At 28.1% G+C, this 13,565-nt stretch overlaps 1 protein-coding gene across 3 annotated transcripts in view; it reads left to right on the top strand.

Moving 5' to 3' along the window:
- The first annotated feature begins 508 nt into the window (after positions 1-508).
- The window catches only part of LOC111637221 (cAMP-specific 3',5'-cyclic phosphodiesterase 7B-like), a 106,815-nt gene continuing 93,758 nt past the window's right edge, over positions 509-13,565 (top strand). For 2 of the 3 annotated variants that reach the window (XM_023382663.1, XM_023382665.1), the window contains exon 1: positions 509-991. In XM_023382663.1, the coding sequence (XP_023238431.1) occupies positions 905-991 (87 nt within the window). In that variant the 5' untranslated portion in view covers positions 509-904. The remainder of the gene's footprint in view (positions 992-13,565) is intronic. The other variant, XM_023382664.1, reaches the window with a different exon arrangement.

Below are 13,565 nucleotides of genomic sequence, written 5' to 3' on the forward strand. Positions count from 1 at the left end.
TTTTCATTTACTTCCTTTACTATAAGATAATAATTTAATTCGCTGTACCGCCCCGATATGTATTTTGCTCCGGGCCCCATTATCTTACTACTTTCACCTATTAATTAAAGATTCTTTTAATTAACACACGAATAGACGAAATTTTTTCTCTCTAAAATAAAATAAATATGCATATTATTCATTTAAAAATAGCGAATTTACACTTTTAAAGCGTCTCCAGTTGTCGTTATTAAATAGATTAGCGAATAGTGTGTAGGGGGTGGCAAACTGAATATTTTAAAATTAGTTTAAAATTAAAAATCATCGAGACGTCGGTAGAATTACAATTTTTCGTGTCTGAATGCAATAAATAATTTAAAATTCATCAAAGAGATTGGCAAAAATTTTCCGCATGATTTTGCAAAAAATAAAATAAATAAATAAATAAGAGTTTATATAGAAGAAAGCGGCCGTTAGGTGGCGCTAACGATTTCTGCCTCCTCTCCTCCTCCTCCTCCTCCGACTAGGAGCTAGTACAAGCAGCGCCTCTAGCGGCTAGGACCAGCTCGTCTGTCAGAAACGTGGTTAACGCTATGGATGAGGGGGTGCGGCGGATTCTCTTCGGAAATCGGGACGAAAACGTTAATTTAATGGTTGTATCGAGCGCAATACGTATTTAAGAAAAGTTTGGAACGATCGGAATCTGGTAACTGTAATGGTGAGTTGATTGGCTGGCATCTGGGTATTTAGAGAACATCTGCACCCGTGCACCGTGCACTCTATACATTTGGTGTTGACATAGATTTGCCATTCTTTACATGAATTGTACATGGAGACGTTTGCTTGGATTGATACAGGGTATCGTGCGCTTGTCTGGTGACTGACCGGATGATGGCTGCGAACAATTGAACGGTCCAGAGGTGAAATGATCCCTTATATGACCTGCGTGTGTTTTGGTGGACATGGACGTGGAAAAATGAAAAGATGGATTCTCGTTCAAGGAGGAGTTCAGGTATGTATTTAACTAGCACCATAATTTCCATTGCAATAAATAAATACGTCGTGCGTCAAACTAATATATTTCAATTTCACTGCATTAATGACGCGTAAAGTTGTTTTTCTCCCAAATATCCCGAAAATCGTCTTTCCATCTTCATCTAAAGCGCTAATAAGCTACGACAATCGCTAACCTAACTATAAAAACAAGAATTAATATGCTAAAGATTAATTAAATATTCCAGTTGAGTTCGGCTGCGTTTTCATAAATATAAATTATGGGAATTAAAAAAATTCTAATAAAAATATATGCTTAATATTTATAACTTAATGTACATTTATAGTTTCATTATTGATTATACAAACATCTTTAAAGGTTACATTGTATAATTTATTAATTGAATATATTAGAATTTATGAAAAAATATTTAGTAATTAAATTGGAAATGATTTTGCTCCTAATATATATAAAATAAATGATAAATATTGAATATAAAAGAAAATTTATATACTGAAACTGCTTCCTTAATTGTCATTGTTTATTTTTTTAATCATTTTTATTAATTCTAATTTATTTTTTATCATTTGAATTTTTTAATAATTAAATAACAAAAAAAACAATAGTTTAAACTGTTTTTATTTCATTATTAAGTAGAATTTTTGTTAAAATTTTTAAAAATTAGATGATAAAATTATTATCCATTTGAAAGCAGAAACTTTAAAATAATGAATAATTTTGATTTTTTAAATATTTAATGTATCATTTAATTAAGAAAAAAATGATAAAATTCTCTTTATGTATAAAATGGGAAATATAAAATAAATTTATTTTTGAAAATAAGAATTTAATATCCTTTATTTTCTCCATAATTCCAATAAACGAGTGGCTCTCTGGTTTATAAAACATTTGGGAATTTAGGGCAATATTTGATTAAATATAAATAAATAAATTAATTTTATTGATTTTTTTGTTTTAGAAAAGAATTTGATATTTGGAATAAAAAACAATAATAATATCTTCTAATATCATTAATTAAATATATAATAAGTTGTTTATGTAATAATTATTTTCATATTTAAGAGATTTATTATCCAGACAGATTCATTAATGATGCACCATGACTGAAATAATTATGTAGTTTTATAAAAACTACATAATTATTTAAAAAAAATAATTATGTAAAAGCTGTTTATTTTTTGAAATGTTTGCCTTAAATTCATTAAAAATGAATAAAATTTATATACAGTACTGCTATAATTGGGGGTGGGTTAGAGCTTAAGTGTCTGGTCTGATGAAAGGAAGAGAGAAATGAGAAAGAAAAGGTCTCGGTAGGTACCGAACCGATAGAGCAAATCAGAAAATAATTATGAATATACAAAAAGGTATAATTTTATTGAATGGAACAATATTCGACACTTGAAAGTTAATTGCGTTGCGTTTATCGTGATTTTATTTCGTAACTCGTAAATAAAAATTCAAAAATCGTGGAATAATTTTAATATAAAGATTTAATAATTCTTATTAAACTTATGGAATTGGATAAACAGTAAAATAAACAATTAATTTTAAAATAAAATAATTAAGTTTTATGCAAATTTGTTATTTAAAATAATTGTTTGATCATAAGTTTTGTAGTTTATTATAATGAAATAAAGAAGAATAAACAGGAAAGAAAACAAATTGAAATTGTGTTGTATTGATAAAATGTTTCTCTCTCTCTCTCTCTTTTTTTGTTTTTATAAATTTAACAAATTTTAATTGAATAAATGTAAATTAGTTTAATATTATTATAATTTAAAATAGGTTTGATGATGTAAGCAATATTAACTGAAACTCTTTAGAAGAAATTCTTATTATAATAAAATTAAAATAAAAGAAATTTATATTTCCTGGTACTTTCAATGATTTCATTTACTGTTTTTTTAAAAACATTGAGTGTTTTTCTTTAGGTATTTTGACATTTAAATATACTTTAATTACAATGCATGTATATACTGTTATGGAAATTTTATTACTTATTTTATTTAAAAATAAATGTAATTTGGAGGATATTAAACAAGTAAATGAACTTTATTGCATTAACTGACATTTTTATTTATTATTAATACATAAAATTAATTTTGCCTTTTGGTCAAAAGCATGGTAGATAATGGTATTGACATTGAGTTTTTTTTTCACATAATTCAAAAATAAAAATAATAATAATTTTATATGGAATTATGTATTGTATACTTAATCAAATGCAGTAGATTAGCTTTTTCTCCCCAGGAACATTAGAATTTTTTTCCCCTACTTTGGTTCCCTCATTACATCAAAAGTAGACATTCCGTTAGAATTTAATTAGTAAATGTATATTTTATTTTATAAAGATCCCCTACTCGTTGCCATTTTCTTAATTTAATGTAAAGAAATTGTATAATTTACTCTAAAAATAATTAAATATTTTAAAACTAGAAATGCTTTTTTATATGTATATATAATTTGATTCAATAATAATCATTAAATATGTAAATATTAGAAAATTCAATATTTGATTTTTATTATTTTTTTTCTTCCATTTGTCCATTTAATTGTTATTATATGTTAAAATTTATTTTCATCTTTAAATTGATATATTTTCTTAGTTTTATCTAAAATATATATTATTTATTTTTATTTAGTTATGATTTATAAATAAATAAATGCAATAAATATTATGAATTTTTTAAATGTATGAGGAAATGACTTGAAAAGTTATGTTTTTGAATGTTAAATTATAAAATATTTATTTATTTTTAACAAATTTATTTGAAGCATCCTAAATAATATATTTGTATATATTTTTTATATTCAATATTTTACCAAAGAATTTTATAAACATCTAAGTAGGTGTGTAGAAACTGATCCAATGATTAAATCTTATAAAAAAGTATTAGAATTGTAAAACGAGTACTTAAACAACATACAAATTAGCATTTACTTTTATTTATAATCTTAAGTAATAATTAAATCAAAATAAAGATTCTAATCAATTGATTTGTAGTTTGATAGCATATTTGCATATTGGAATTTTAAATCTAATTTTTAAACATACAACATCATTTTTCTGCAAAATGAATTTAAAATATTAGTTATTCTATTCAAAACTAGTTTTTAATTTTATATTTTGTGACTTTGGTCCATATAAAATACTAGTGCAAACAATACATCTTTTTCTATCAAGTCTTCAGCTTTTCTAAAGCTTATCTCTTGTCATGGTTGAATTTTTCTCAGTTGGACATTCCTAATGAATTTATATAAAATCTAAATCCTCTTCATAAAATTAAAAAAATTATATTATACTGTATAATGCAATAGTTTAATGCTAAAGGGCTATGATCTGTTTTCTTAAAATCTGACACCAAATAAGAATTACTTGAATGTTTTATTGTTTAAAATAAAATATATTTAAATTTCATCAAATATTTTTGTATTTTTCAAAATCTCGCCGCCATTTTTGATAAGATTAAAGTTCAATCGAAATAGCTGTAAGATTCAATTTAAATTCTTCAGATTTATATCTACCAAAACATTAAAGAGGTGGAAAAAGGTGTAGGACTCGATACTTTATTTAATAAGCGGAAAGATTTTTGTCAAATTTAATGATCGCATCCCCACGATTTGATTTCGGAAACATTTTTGAATTGAGAAGTGTTTCGGTGCTGGCAGGTGTCATAGGAAGCAAATGCTGTGAATGACTGTGCAGGGACACGTGTTGCTTGCAGAACCCATTTATCGATCGACTAAAGGTCTCACTTTGGTATTTACACAACACAGAAGCTGGTATGAATAACGACAAATGATTTCTTATTACTCAAAAAACTATCATCATAGTACTTTAAACTTACTATTCTGCTCGAGTTAACCTTAATATTGAATCTCTCCTCGTTTAATATTGACTCGAATTTTTTATTATTTTTTAGTCTATTATAGTTCTTTTAATATATATCCGCACGGTAGCCGATCTTCTTTCATTAAAATGTTGAGGTTCGGTAAAAAAATCGATATCGAAGAACATAATTCACTGTTATAGCTGGATGATCTCTCATCAATTTCCTATGTCCTGAACCATAGATCCAGTTTAGTGTTTTTTTTCTTTATTTCGGGATGAGAATAAGATATATCAGAAGTGAATGAGATCACTAACCGGATGTTGTGATGAATACGTGCATAATTTGCTGTTGTTTCAAGGTCCTCCCTAGTAATAATGGCTTCTTTACAATCATCTCTGGATCAAGTTACTGGTCTGGATTACAACATATCCGGTTTTCTGTTCGTTTAACAATTGTTGATTAGCGATGTTATGAGAAATTTTTTCTTCTCATTACTATACCCATTGATTAAAATGTTATTTTTAGTATGAACTTTATTTTCTTAAGATCAAATATCCATAAAGTAGAAAAAATGGTAAGGAAATTGCTAATTAAATTTATTCATTATCTAGTCTCGTAAATTCATTTAAGTAAATGCTTTATTACGGTTTTATTCCACGTAAGAAAAGATTGAAATGTAGTTTTTTCAATAATAAATTGTATGTTTGTGGCTGAGTAAATTATACACTCAAACCTCTGTACAGTGGCCACTGACTATGTTCAGAGTCGTTCTGTATGCATTTTTGTTAAAAAGAAAAAAATCCCGAAAAAATGGCAGGTGATCGTTATTGGAGTTTTGACTCCACGTAATTTAAGGGAAATTTATTTGTTAGGTTAATTACTAAAAAATAAATTTATATATAGACGTGTTTAAGTTGAAACGACCGAAAACAGAGCGGAAAAAGAAAAGGTCTTTTTAGTTAGATTAAATTTTTTTTTAAAATTCTCTTTTATTAACGCAAATTTAGATAATAAAATTTTGAAAATTTAATAAACAAAAATAACAGAAATTTTAGTTGACAACGTTGTTTTTCTCAAGAAACGGATTAAAGAATATCTAGCAACACAGATCGATATTTGGCCCTAGGGAAGATTGTATTAGGAGACAAACTATTTCACTTGTTTAGCATTATCCCCGCAGAAAATAACGTTTTACCATTAACTCGCTAGTTATTTTAAGGTAAAAACGCACTCCACCTATCGTTATCATTAATTCAAATAAGGTAATTAATAACGGTAAGGTGAATTACTTTACTATAGTAATTGTTAGGTATTTCATTTATTCTTAATACAGCCATGCTGAGTAATAAGTAAGAACGTTTTATCTAGTCTAGATCAATGGTTAATGATGTACATACAATATTTTTCCGTCTCGTTATTCTGTCTTAATATTTACACGCGTAATTTTAAATGACGAATAGTTAAATTAATACTAGGTCTACGCATCGAGAATATATTTTTTATATAGAATTATTCTAACATTTACTGCAATTATCAACGAGCAATTTGAATGTATTATAATTAATTAACTTATGACTGGATATTCATAAATACATGTTTAGTAGAGAAAAAAATAACGTATTTACAGTCGACATAGACGATAAACAGAATAGAGTGAATAGTTGGTTCAATGTTCTGTTTTAATCAATATGTGAATGTTAAGTCTTTGCACCTTTATTCCAAACATGCAAAATATTTCTAGTAAAATAGATACTCACCATATATATAGGCTGTGTGTGTGTGTGCATTTCTACCTTTTCAAAATTTGATTTGGAAAATGCCCGAGTGAATTCTTGTTTATCTTCGAATATTTACTATGCCGAAACGTGAATTCGATTTGTTTTGTAATTATAATATTTTATTTGTATTTAATTTATATACCGACGATTTATAAAATTATTTTAAAATATGTTTTTGTTTTGTATAAATGTACTCATTCAATAGAACTTCCTCTGCGTGTGATGTTACGAACAACTAAGAAAATAGTGCCTTTATATATATATACTGTATGCTCGACTGTGTATGTATTTATGTATATATATATATATACATAACCTCTGAACAACGGCCACTAATGGGAACGTAAAAAAATGTCCGCCATTTTTGATAGGTTAAAACGTTGAATTTCGTGTGAACAAAAATGCATACAAAATAACCTTCAAACAACGACCACCTGAGAACAATGACCATGTTTCTATCATTAGTCATTTTTCACAGGCTTGACTATTTGATTTTCGAGAGTATATTCTTTACAATGTGATATACAAGACCTCACGTATAGAATAATTATTAATTAACGACTGTTAATTAGACATTCCATTGTATATAAAATCGAAACACTATTAGTTTTTTATAGTATCACAAGCTGGACGATATACTTGCAGCTGAGGTTCAAGAAACAATAACATCAGAATACATTTTAAATATAGTTTCTTCACTAATGTTAAGAATTTCCGAATTTATCGTATCTCTAATCTTGTGTCTTTAACATTTAACTGTTTAGTTAATAGTTGTGTATTTCAAAATGGAAAGTATTAGCAATTGAATAGTTTCAAGTCGTTCGTAACATCACGTGATATATACGTAACTGAATTGATATATGCTTGACGTGTATATATAAAATCGTACTTATTTATTCGCACCTATTGTAATTCTCGTATAGCAACAAAGATTAAGTGATAGGATGACAAACAAGAAATAAGGATTTTGCAAGACGATCAAAAGTCACTGTGCACTTATATAACAAAGAACATCATGTAGATGCATAAGTGACTTTTTGATCATTCTGTGAATAGCGACCACTGACAGGGACATAACCTTCAAACAACGGCCACTTTTTGTTTTGTATGCATTTTAAAAGTTCTCTGATAACAGATGGCCATTATTGGAGGTTCGACTATATATTGTGTTCATATTGAAAGTCTGAATCGTCATTTATGCGATGGTTATATTCAAGTTTGGTTCGAATTGTTGGATAAAGGAGTTCTTGAAGTTTGAATCATTCATAATCTGAACTAAAATAAGCAATTGAATCTTAAGATATGCTGCAATTTTTCTTCCATTTAATTTGTATAGAATTTTTCTCCGAACTATAGCGAAAATAAGTACAAATTTAATATTACAGTATTCAAATGTTTAATTTTTGTTTATTAATTTGAATTTTTTTATTTGGAAAAATACTTTTTGTACATTATACAAAATGTTACTAAAGTATAAATGCAATTTAAATGAAAAAATATTATATTACATTATACTAGGGGCTTCGCCCTTGTTCCCAATATAGACTATTCGTAACAAATATTTCGTGACGATAACGATACATCGATTCCCGGTGCCGCCGCTTTGTTATTATTATTTTTTTTTTTTCGTGACGATTTTAATTCAAGTACTTTATATATATAGAGTAGATTTAATACCAGGGCTGTGGAGTCGTGCAAAAATCTATCGACTCCGACTCCGACCAGGGGCGAACTTGTTACCAAAAGAGACCCGGAAATTCTGATGTCATCACGTGATCTCATAATAAAAGATTTAATAAATAGAGTTTTAATAAAGATAGAACGTAGAAACTTTTTTATTCCGAAGCTAAAATACTACTCTAAGTAATGACGTAGTCAATATATAAATATGTATTCGATAATTTTTACTTATCCGGCTGTTATATATAACAAAGGTGAAGTGTAGCGATTGGTCAAAAATGACCCCTCCCAAATTTTTACTTTTTTGGACTCGGGACACCTCGAAATGTCGAGATATGCAAAAGATTCGGTTTTTTTTCCCTGTATGTATGGATGTTAGATTGTGCAGGGGACGATTTTGTTTACCCTGTTTGAGGTGTAATAACTTCTGTGGTTTTTAAATCGGAGTCGGATGGTTTAACACAGGAGTTATTAAGCTTCGAAGTGATTGAACTAAATCGTGCCCCCAATCACATTCTAACATCTTAGGCGAGAACATCTTAATGGGTTTTACTGTACTATTATGAATTGACAAAATGCTTAATTTCGAAGGTAGAGACAAATTTTATTTAAAAAAAATTGTAAAATATTCATTAAGTTCGATCGCACTGGAGATACGACACATGACCTCTTCTATGTCTCCACCCTGTCGATCTTTAATTAAGAACCAAAATTTAATAGCATTAATGCCCTTTTATACACAAGCTACAGTGCCAAATTTCGTTTTTTAAACTTTACCCATTCTGAGATATTGTTTAATACCTCAGAACAGAGAATAAAGAAATGAAACAAATTAGACGTCATCACACACGTGCGCGCGAATTTTTCCCCCTTAATTGGCACTTTTTGGGTTCGGGAGGTCTCCGAATGTGTAGATCTGCAAAACACTTGGAGAGTCAATTTGGCACGATTCCAATATTTTTCTGTTTTATATAGGTTACATAACAAGTTGGGAGTCGGAGTCGGCTGATTTTCGACTCTATATTCCGCACAATGCGATGTATAAACTTGAAACTACACACAAAACGGATCTGCGTATAGAATAGTTATTAATTAACGAGCGTTAAACAGAATAATGAGCGTAAAATGGAAGATATTTTCAAGTTTAAAATAAATTTCCTGTGTAAAAATATCATTGTACAGAGCATTTTATTAACTTCAACAATTAAAAATAAAAATGAAATTGAATTTTAAGTTTCAAATATATTGATCTATCTTAGAGAATTAAATTGATTTGTCATACCCGTATATGCGCCCTTTTACTATCATTAAACGTCGATTCGAATACCTTTAATAACATATGTTATTCGAATAAGGGAGTTTTTCTTATTCCTAAATGTCGAAAATGCATTATAATAAATGTATAAATGTCAATTATAACTAATTTTACTGGCTCGACGTTTTTTTGTACACATTGTTTCCTGGTTGCTCGTTCGTTATACTTAACGTGTCACGTTACTTGTTATCGAGAAAATCGATTTATAACACCCTATTTCTTACAGAATTATTTCAATGGAGAATTGATGTTAAAATTCGAAATTGTGCATCTTTTGAAGTGTTACAGTAAATTCCTATTGTATGATAAATGATTTGTTCACTTTTATAATACAGTTTCACACGTATAGCCTACTTGTGTATATATGCGCAATTTATATGCAGTCATATACTTGTTGATTATTTTTACTTTTATTTGTATTATACCACAATTTCCATGTAATTTCTGTACAATATGTAATATTGCAAGTATAAAATATCAGTATTTTTCATCCTTTACATGTATTCTTCGCGTGTTTGTGTCTTACCCTTCAGTGTATTTATTAACACGCGTGTTGTATATATATATAGGCCTATATATATACATATACACGTGTAATAAATATACTGAAGGATGAGAATATCTACAATTTCCTCTTATAATTTACTTAATTTTTTATTTTTATCTGAGTTTTGTACAAAATTCTTTGTTTGAAATTTTGAATTATACAGCATTATCGTTAATTTTCACGCATGTAGTTGGCTTTCTGCCATAATACAGATTTAGCAGGAAATGGGATTTCTCAGAAGATTAGATATTGTATGTACCCATTTGTGTGTTGGTGAATTTATATTATATAAAAGTTTTCCCCGATAGCATTGAATAATTTAGCAATATTTCAAGAATATTGGAAAAAACGTTAGAATAATCTAAAAATATAGGGGAGACCGGGGCAAGATCGGCATGTTAAGCTTTACTTAAATTTTGTGTAATAAATACTATTGTAAACTGAAAAAAATGCTTTGCATATTGTCTATTGGAATGTTACCTTACTATAGAACTGGTTAAAATCAGTTTGGAAATAAAAATAATTAAAATAATTACAACTTTACAAGAAGAGAGAAATTGACGAAGTTGCCCCGGGTATAGGGGCAAGATCGGCAACTTCTCTCTTTTTGTAAAGTTGTAATTATTTTAATTATTTTTATTAAAGTTGCCCCTGGTATAGGGGCAACAGTAATGGGGCAAGATAGGCACGTATATAAAATTATGTTATTAACAATGTATAAGTTGGAATTCACTATTAAAACAAAGAAATACAAATCCAACACCCATTTAATATTATTACAACGAAATGCAAGTTCAAAGACATATATACATGAATAACAAATGCAAACATGTTTTCATTTATCATCTGTTTGATTTTTATCCTTTGCTTCTAATGTGGCTTTATGTTGCCGATCTTACCCCGCTAGTCATGATTTCGAAACATTAAGTACAACCCTGAGAACAGAATGCCAAGCCACGATCTGGCCACGTGAATAAGTTGAAGTTACATCCTTCTAACAGGAAAAGTAACTTTCGTTATCATGGAATTATAACAAAACCTGCCAATTCAATATAAATGGAAAAAAAATATTATATGGAATTGAACGAAAATGAAAATTTGCTTGATAATTCAACTACGCTTGTTGGAGAACAATAAAAACACTACTCTCAACAAGCCATCAATAAAACTCAACTGCCTAACCTATAACCAAAGTCTCCTTTTAATTTGTTTTTAAAAAAAAGCGCTTGACAATCTTGCCCCGCATGCCGAAGTTGCCCCGGTCTCCCCTATATATTCACCTTTTAAATATTCGTAATTCTTTTTACGAAATTCTGCGCTTTTACAGTTGAAATGACCGTGAAGAATTAAATCCTCGCCCGTTTATACATTCAAATTCCTTACGCCATTTTAATATATTTTAATGTCGAATTATTATTTTTTAAAGAACATAATCGATAACAATTTAACGAAATAATTTATTTTGTGTGTTTATTTTCGAATATTTTACGGTACATTTTTAATATTTAAACTAAATTTCGATAGTTTTTCCGATCTGTTAAGTATTTGCGATTTCTTCTCAATTTATAAGCTTAAAGCTCAAAGGATTTAGTACTGTATGCATTGTGCGTAATATAGTTTTTATATTGTGTGTATAATGTATACAATACAGAAATGCAGTAACTGTGTTGCGTATACCTACCTGACCGTGAGTTGTCCGTAAATGTATAATGACATTTACAGGCGTCGCAGGCCTAGACACACAACGCATTGTATTAGGCTATATACACGAGTACACAACACCCGTGTTTACCGGAAAAGTGATTATATATATTTCAAAGTTTAAATAAAATTCTCGAGGATGTGAAACTGGATGAAAATACAGGAAGTGCGAGACATATTTTATAAATTATGCAAAGATTTACTTTAAAAAGGAAATTCTGAGTAATAAATTATTTTATCATTCTTTCTTTCTTGCGTAATTTGAAACAGTAACGATAAAAATGAAGTAAAATTAAATAAATGAATACATTAATTTTAATTACATTTTAATAAATAACCTACAACACGCTTAATTTTCTCGAAAAATACAAAGTTATTCGGAAACGATTCAACTAAAATTTTATGGTAAATAATATTGATTTTTTTTATTTTTTAGAGATTCTGTAAAACTGTACTTTATATAAGCTGTAAAAAGATTTTAATCCTAGTACACGCTTATTGTGTACAGCTTTTAGAAACGAGAATAGTACAAATGATATATAAAATATTAATCACGTCGCACGGTATTCTTACAGAAGGGGGTGATTCAGCAAGAAGTAACAACACGATTGTTACATCAGTACAGAAATCGAGGTCGGGGGAAATAGTGATTTTTACACGTGTACCACATGTATTTGAAAATTATTACTGTATTTGTTTTCTATGTAAATTGTACTATTTCAAATCTTATTTTTTCGCTTCTGTTCGCAGTCAGCCCATTCTCTCGGTGTAAATAAATATTTTCTTCCTTCAAATATTCAAATTTACACGGAAAGTGTTGCGTGATGAGTATTGCAATATTTATTTTTTAATAAATAATTTGCTTATATCATCTTTAAAATTTTTTTTATAATGTCGACTTTATTAATGTTTACGTTATAAAAGATTTAATGTAGTATTTATGTACTAGCAAAATTATTTTATAATAATAAAGACGGGATATTATACAAGATCTGTATTTTTTTATTGACTATTTAAATAATAAAAAGTGGGAAATGCTTTATTCGAAATTCAATACGCTGTTCGAGAAAAATTGGGAGAATTTGTATTGAAAAATATTTTTTAACACTTATTTGCCCTAGAAAAGGGAATGCATATGTTAATTCTGTTGGGATTTTTTGTTAAATTAAATGAACGGAAATCGTCGCTTACGCATTGCTGCGACGGTTAAGAAATCGGAAATTTTATGAATATGTGCTAGAAATTTGAGAATGTGGAAAGAATTCATTCTCAAAAATCAAAATATATGAATACAAGAGAACATATGTTAAAAATTAGAACAGAACAATAGAAGATATCATTTATTTTTGTAGTTATCGCGTAATAATATTCATTGTGTCGTAAGTTTACCTGCTTGCTAGAGAAATATTTAAACCGGATTCCAATACAATTTTGTTTTATTTCGTTCCTTATACTGTACATTTGAAATCTCGAAACTTTAATCGATCTTTCCGACCTTTTCTTTTTCTGAAATATTGAAATGTTTTCAGTCACGATAATAATTTACGGGGGAGAGATGATTTATTACCAATCATTTTTAAAAATAGAGGCTATAATTGCGTATAAAAGTAATTATTTAATAATTCAAACCTTTTACTTTCTCGGCTGTTATATATAACAGAGAAAGCATGGCAATCGGTCAAAAATGATCGCCAGATTGTTACATTTTTGGATTCGG

Source organism: Centruroides sculpturatus, unplaced genomic scaffold, assembly GCF_000671375.1.
Source record: "Centruroides sculpturatus isolate CEXI.00-Female unplaced genomic scaffold, Cexi_2.0 scaffold1105, whole genome shotgun sequence".
Lineage (NCBI taxonomy): Eukaryota > Metazoa > Arthropoda > Arachnida > Scorpiones > Buthidae > Centruroides > Centruroides sculpturatus.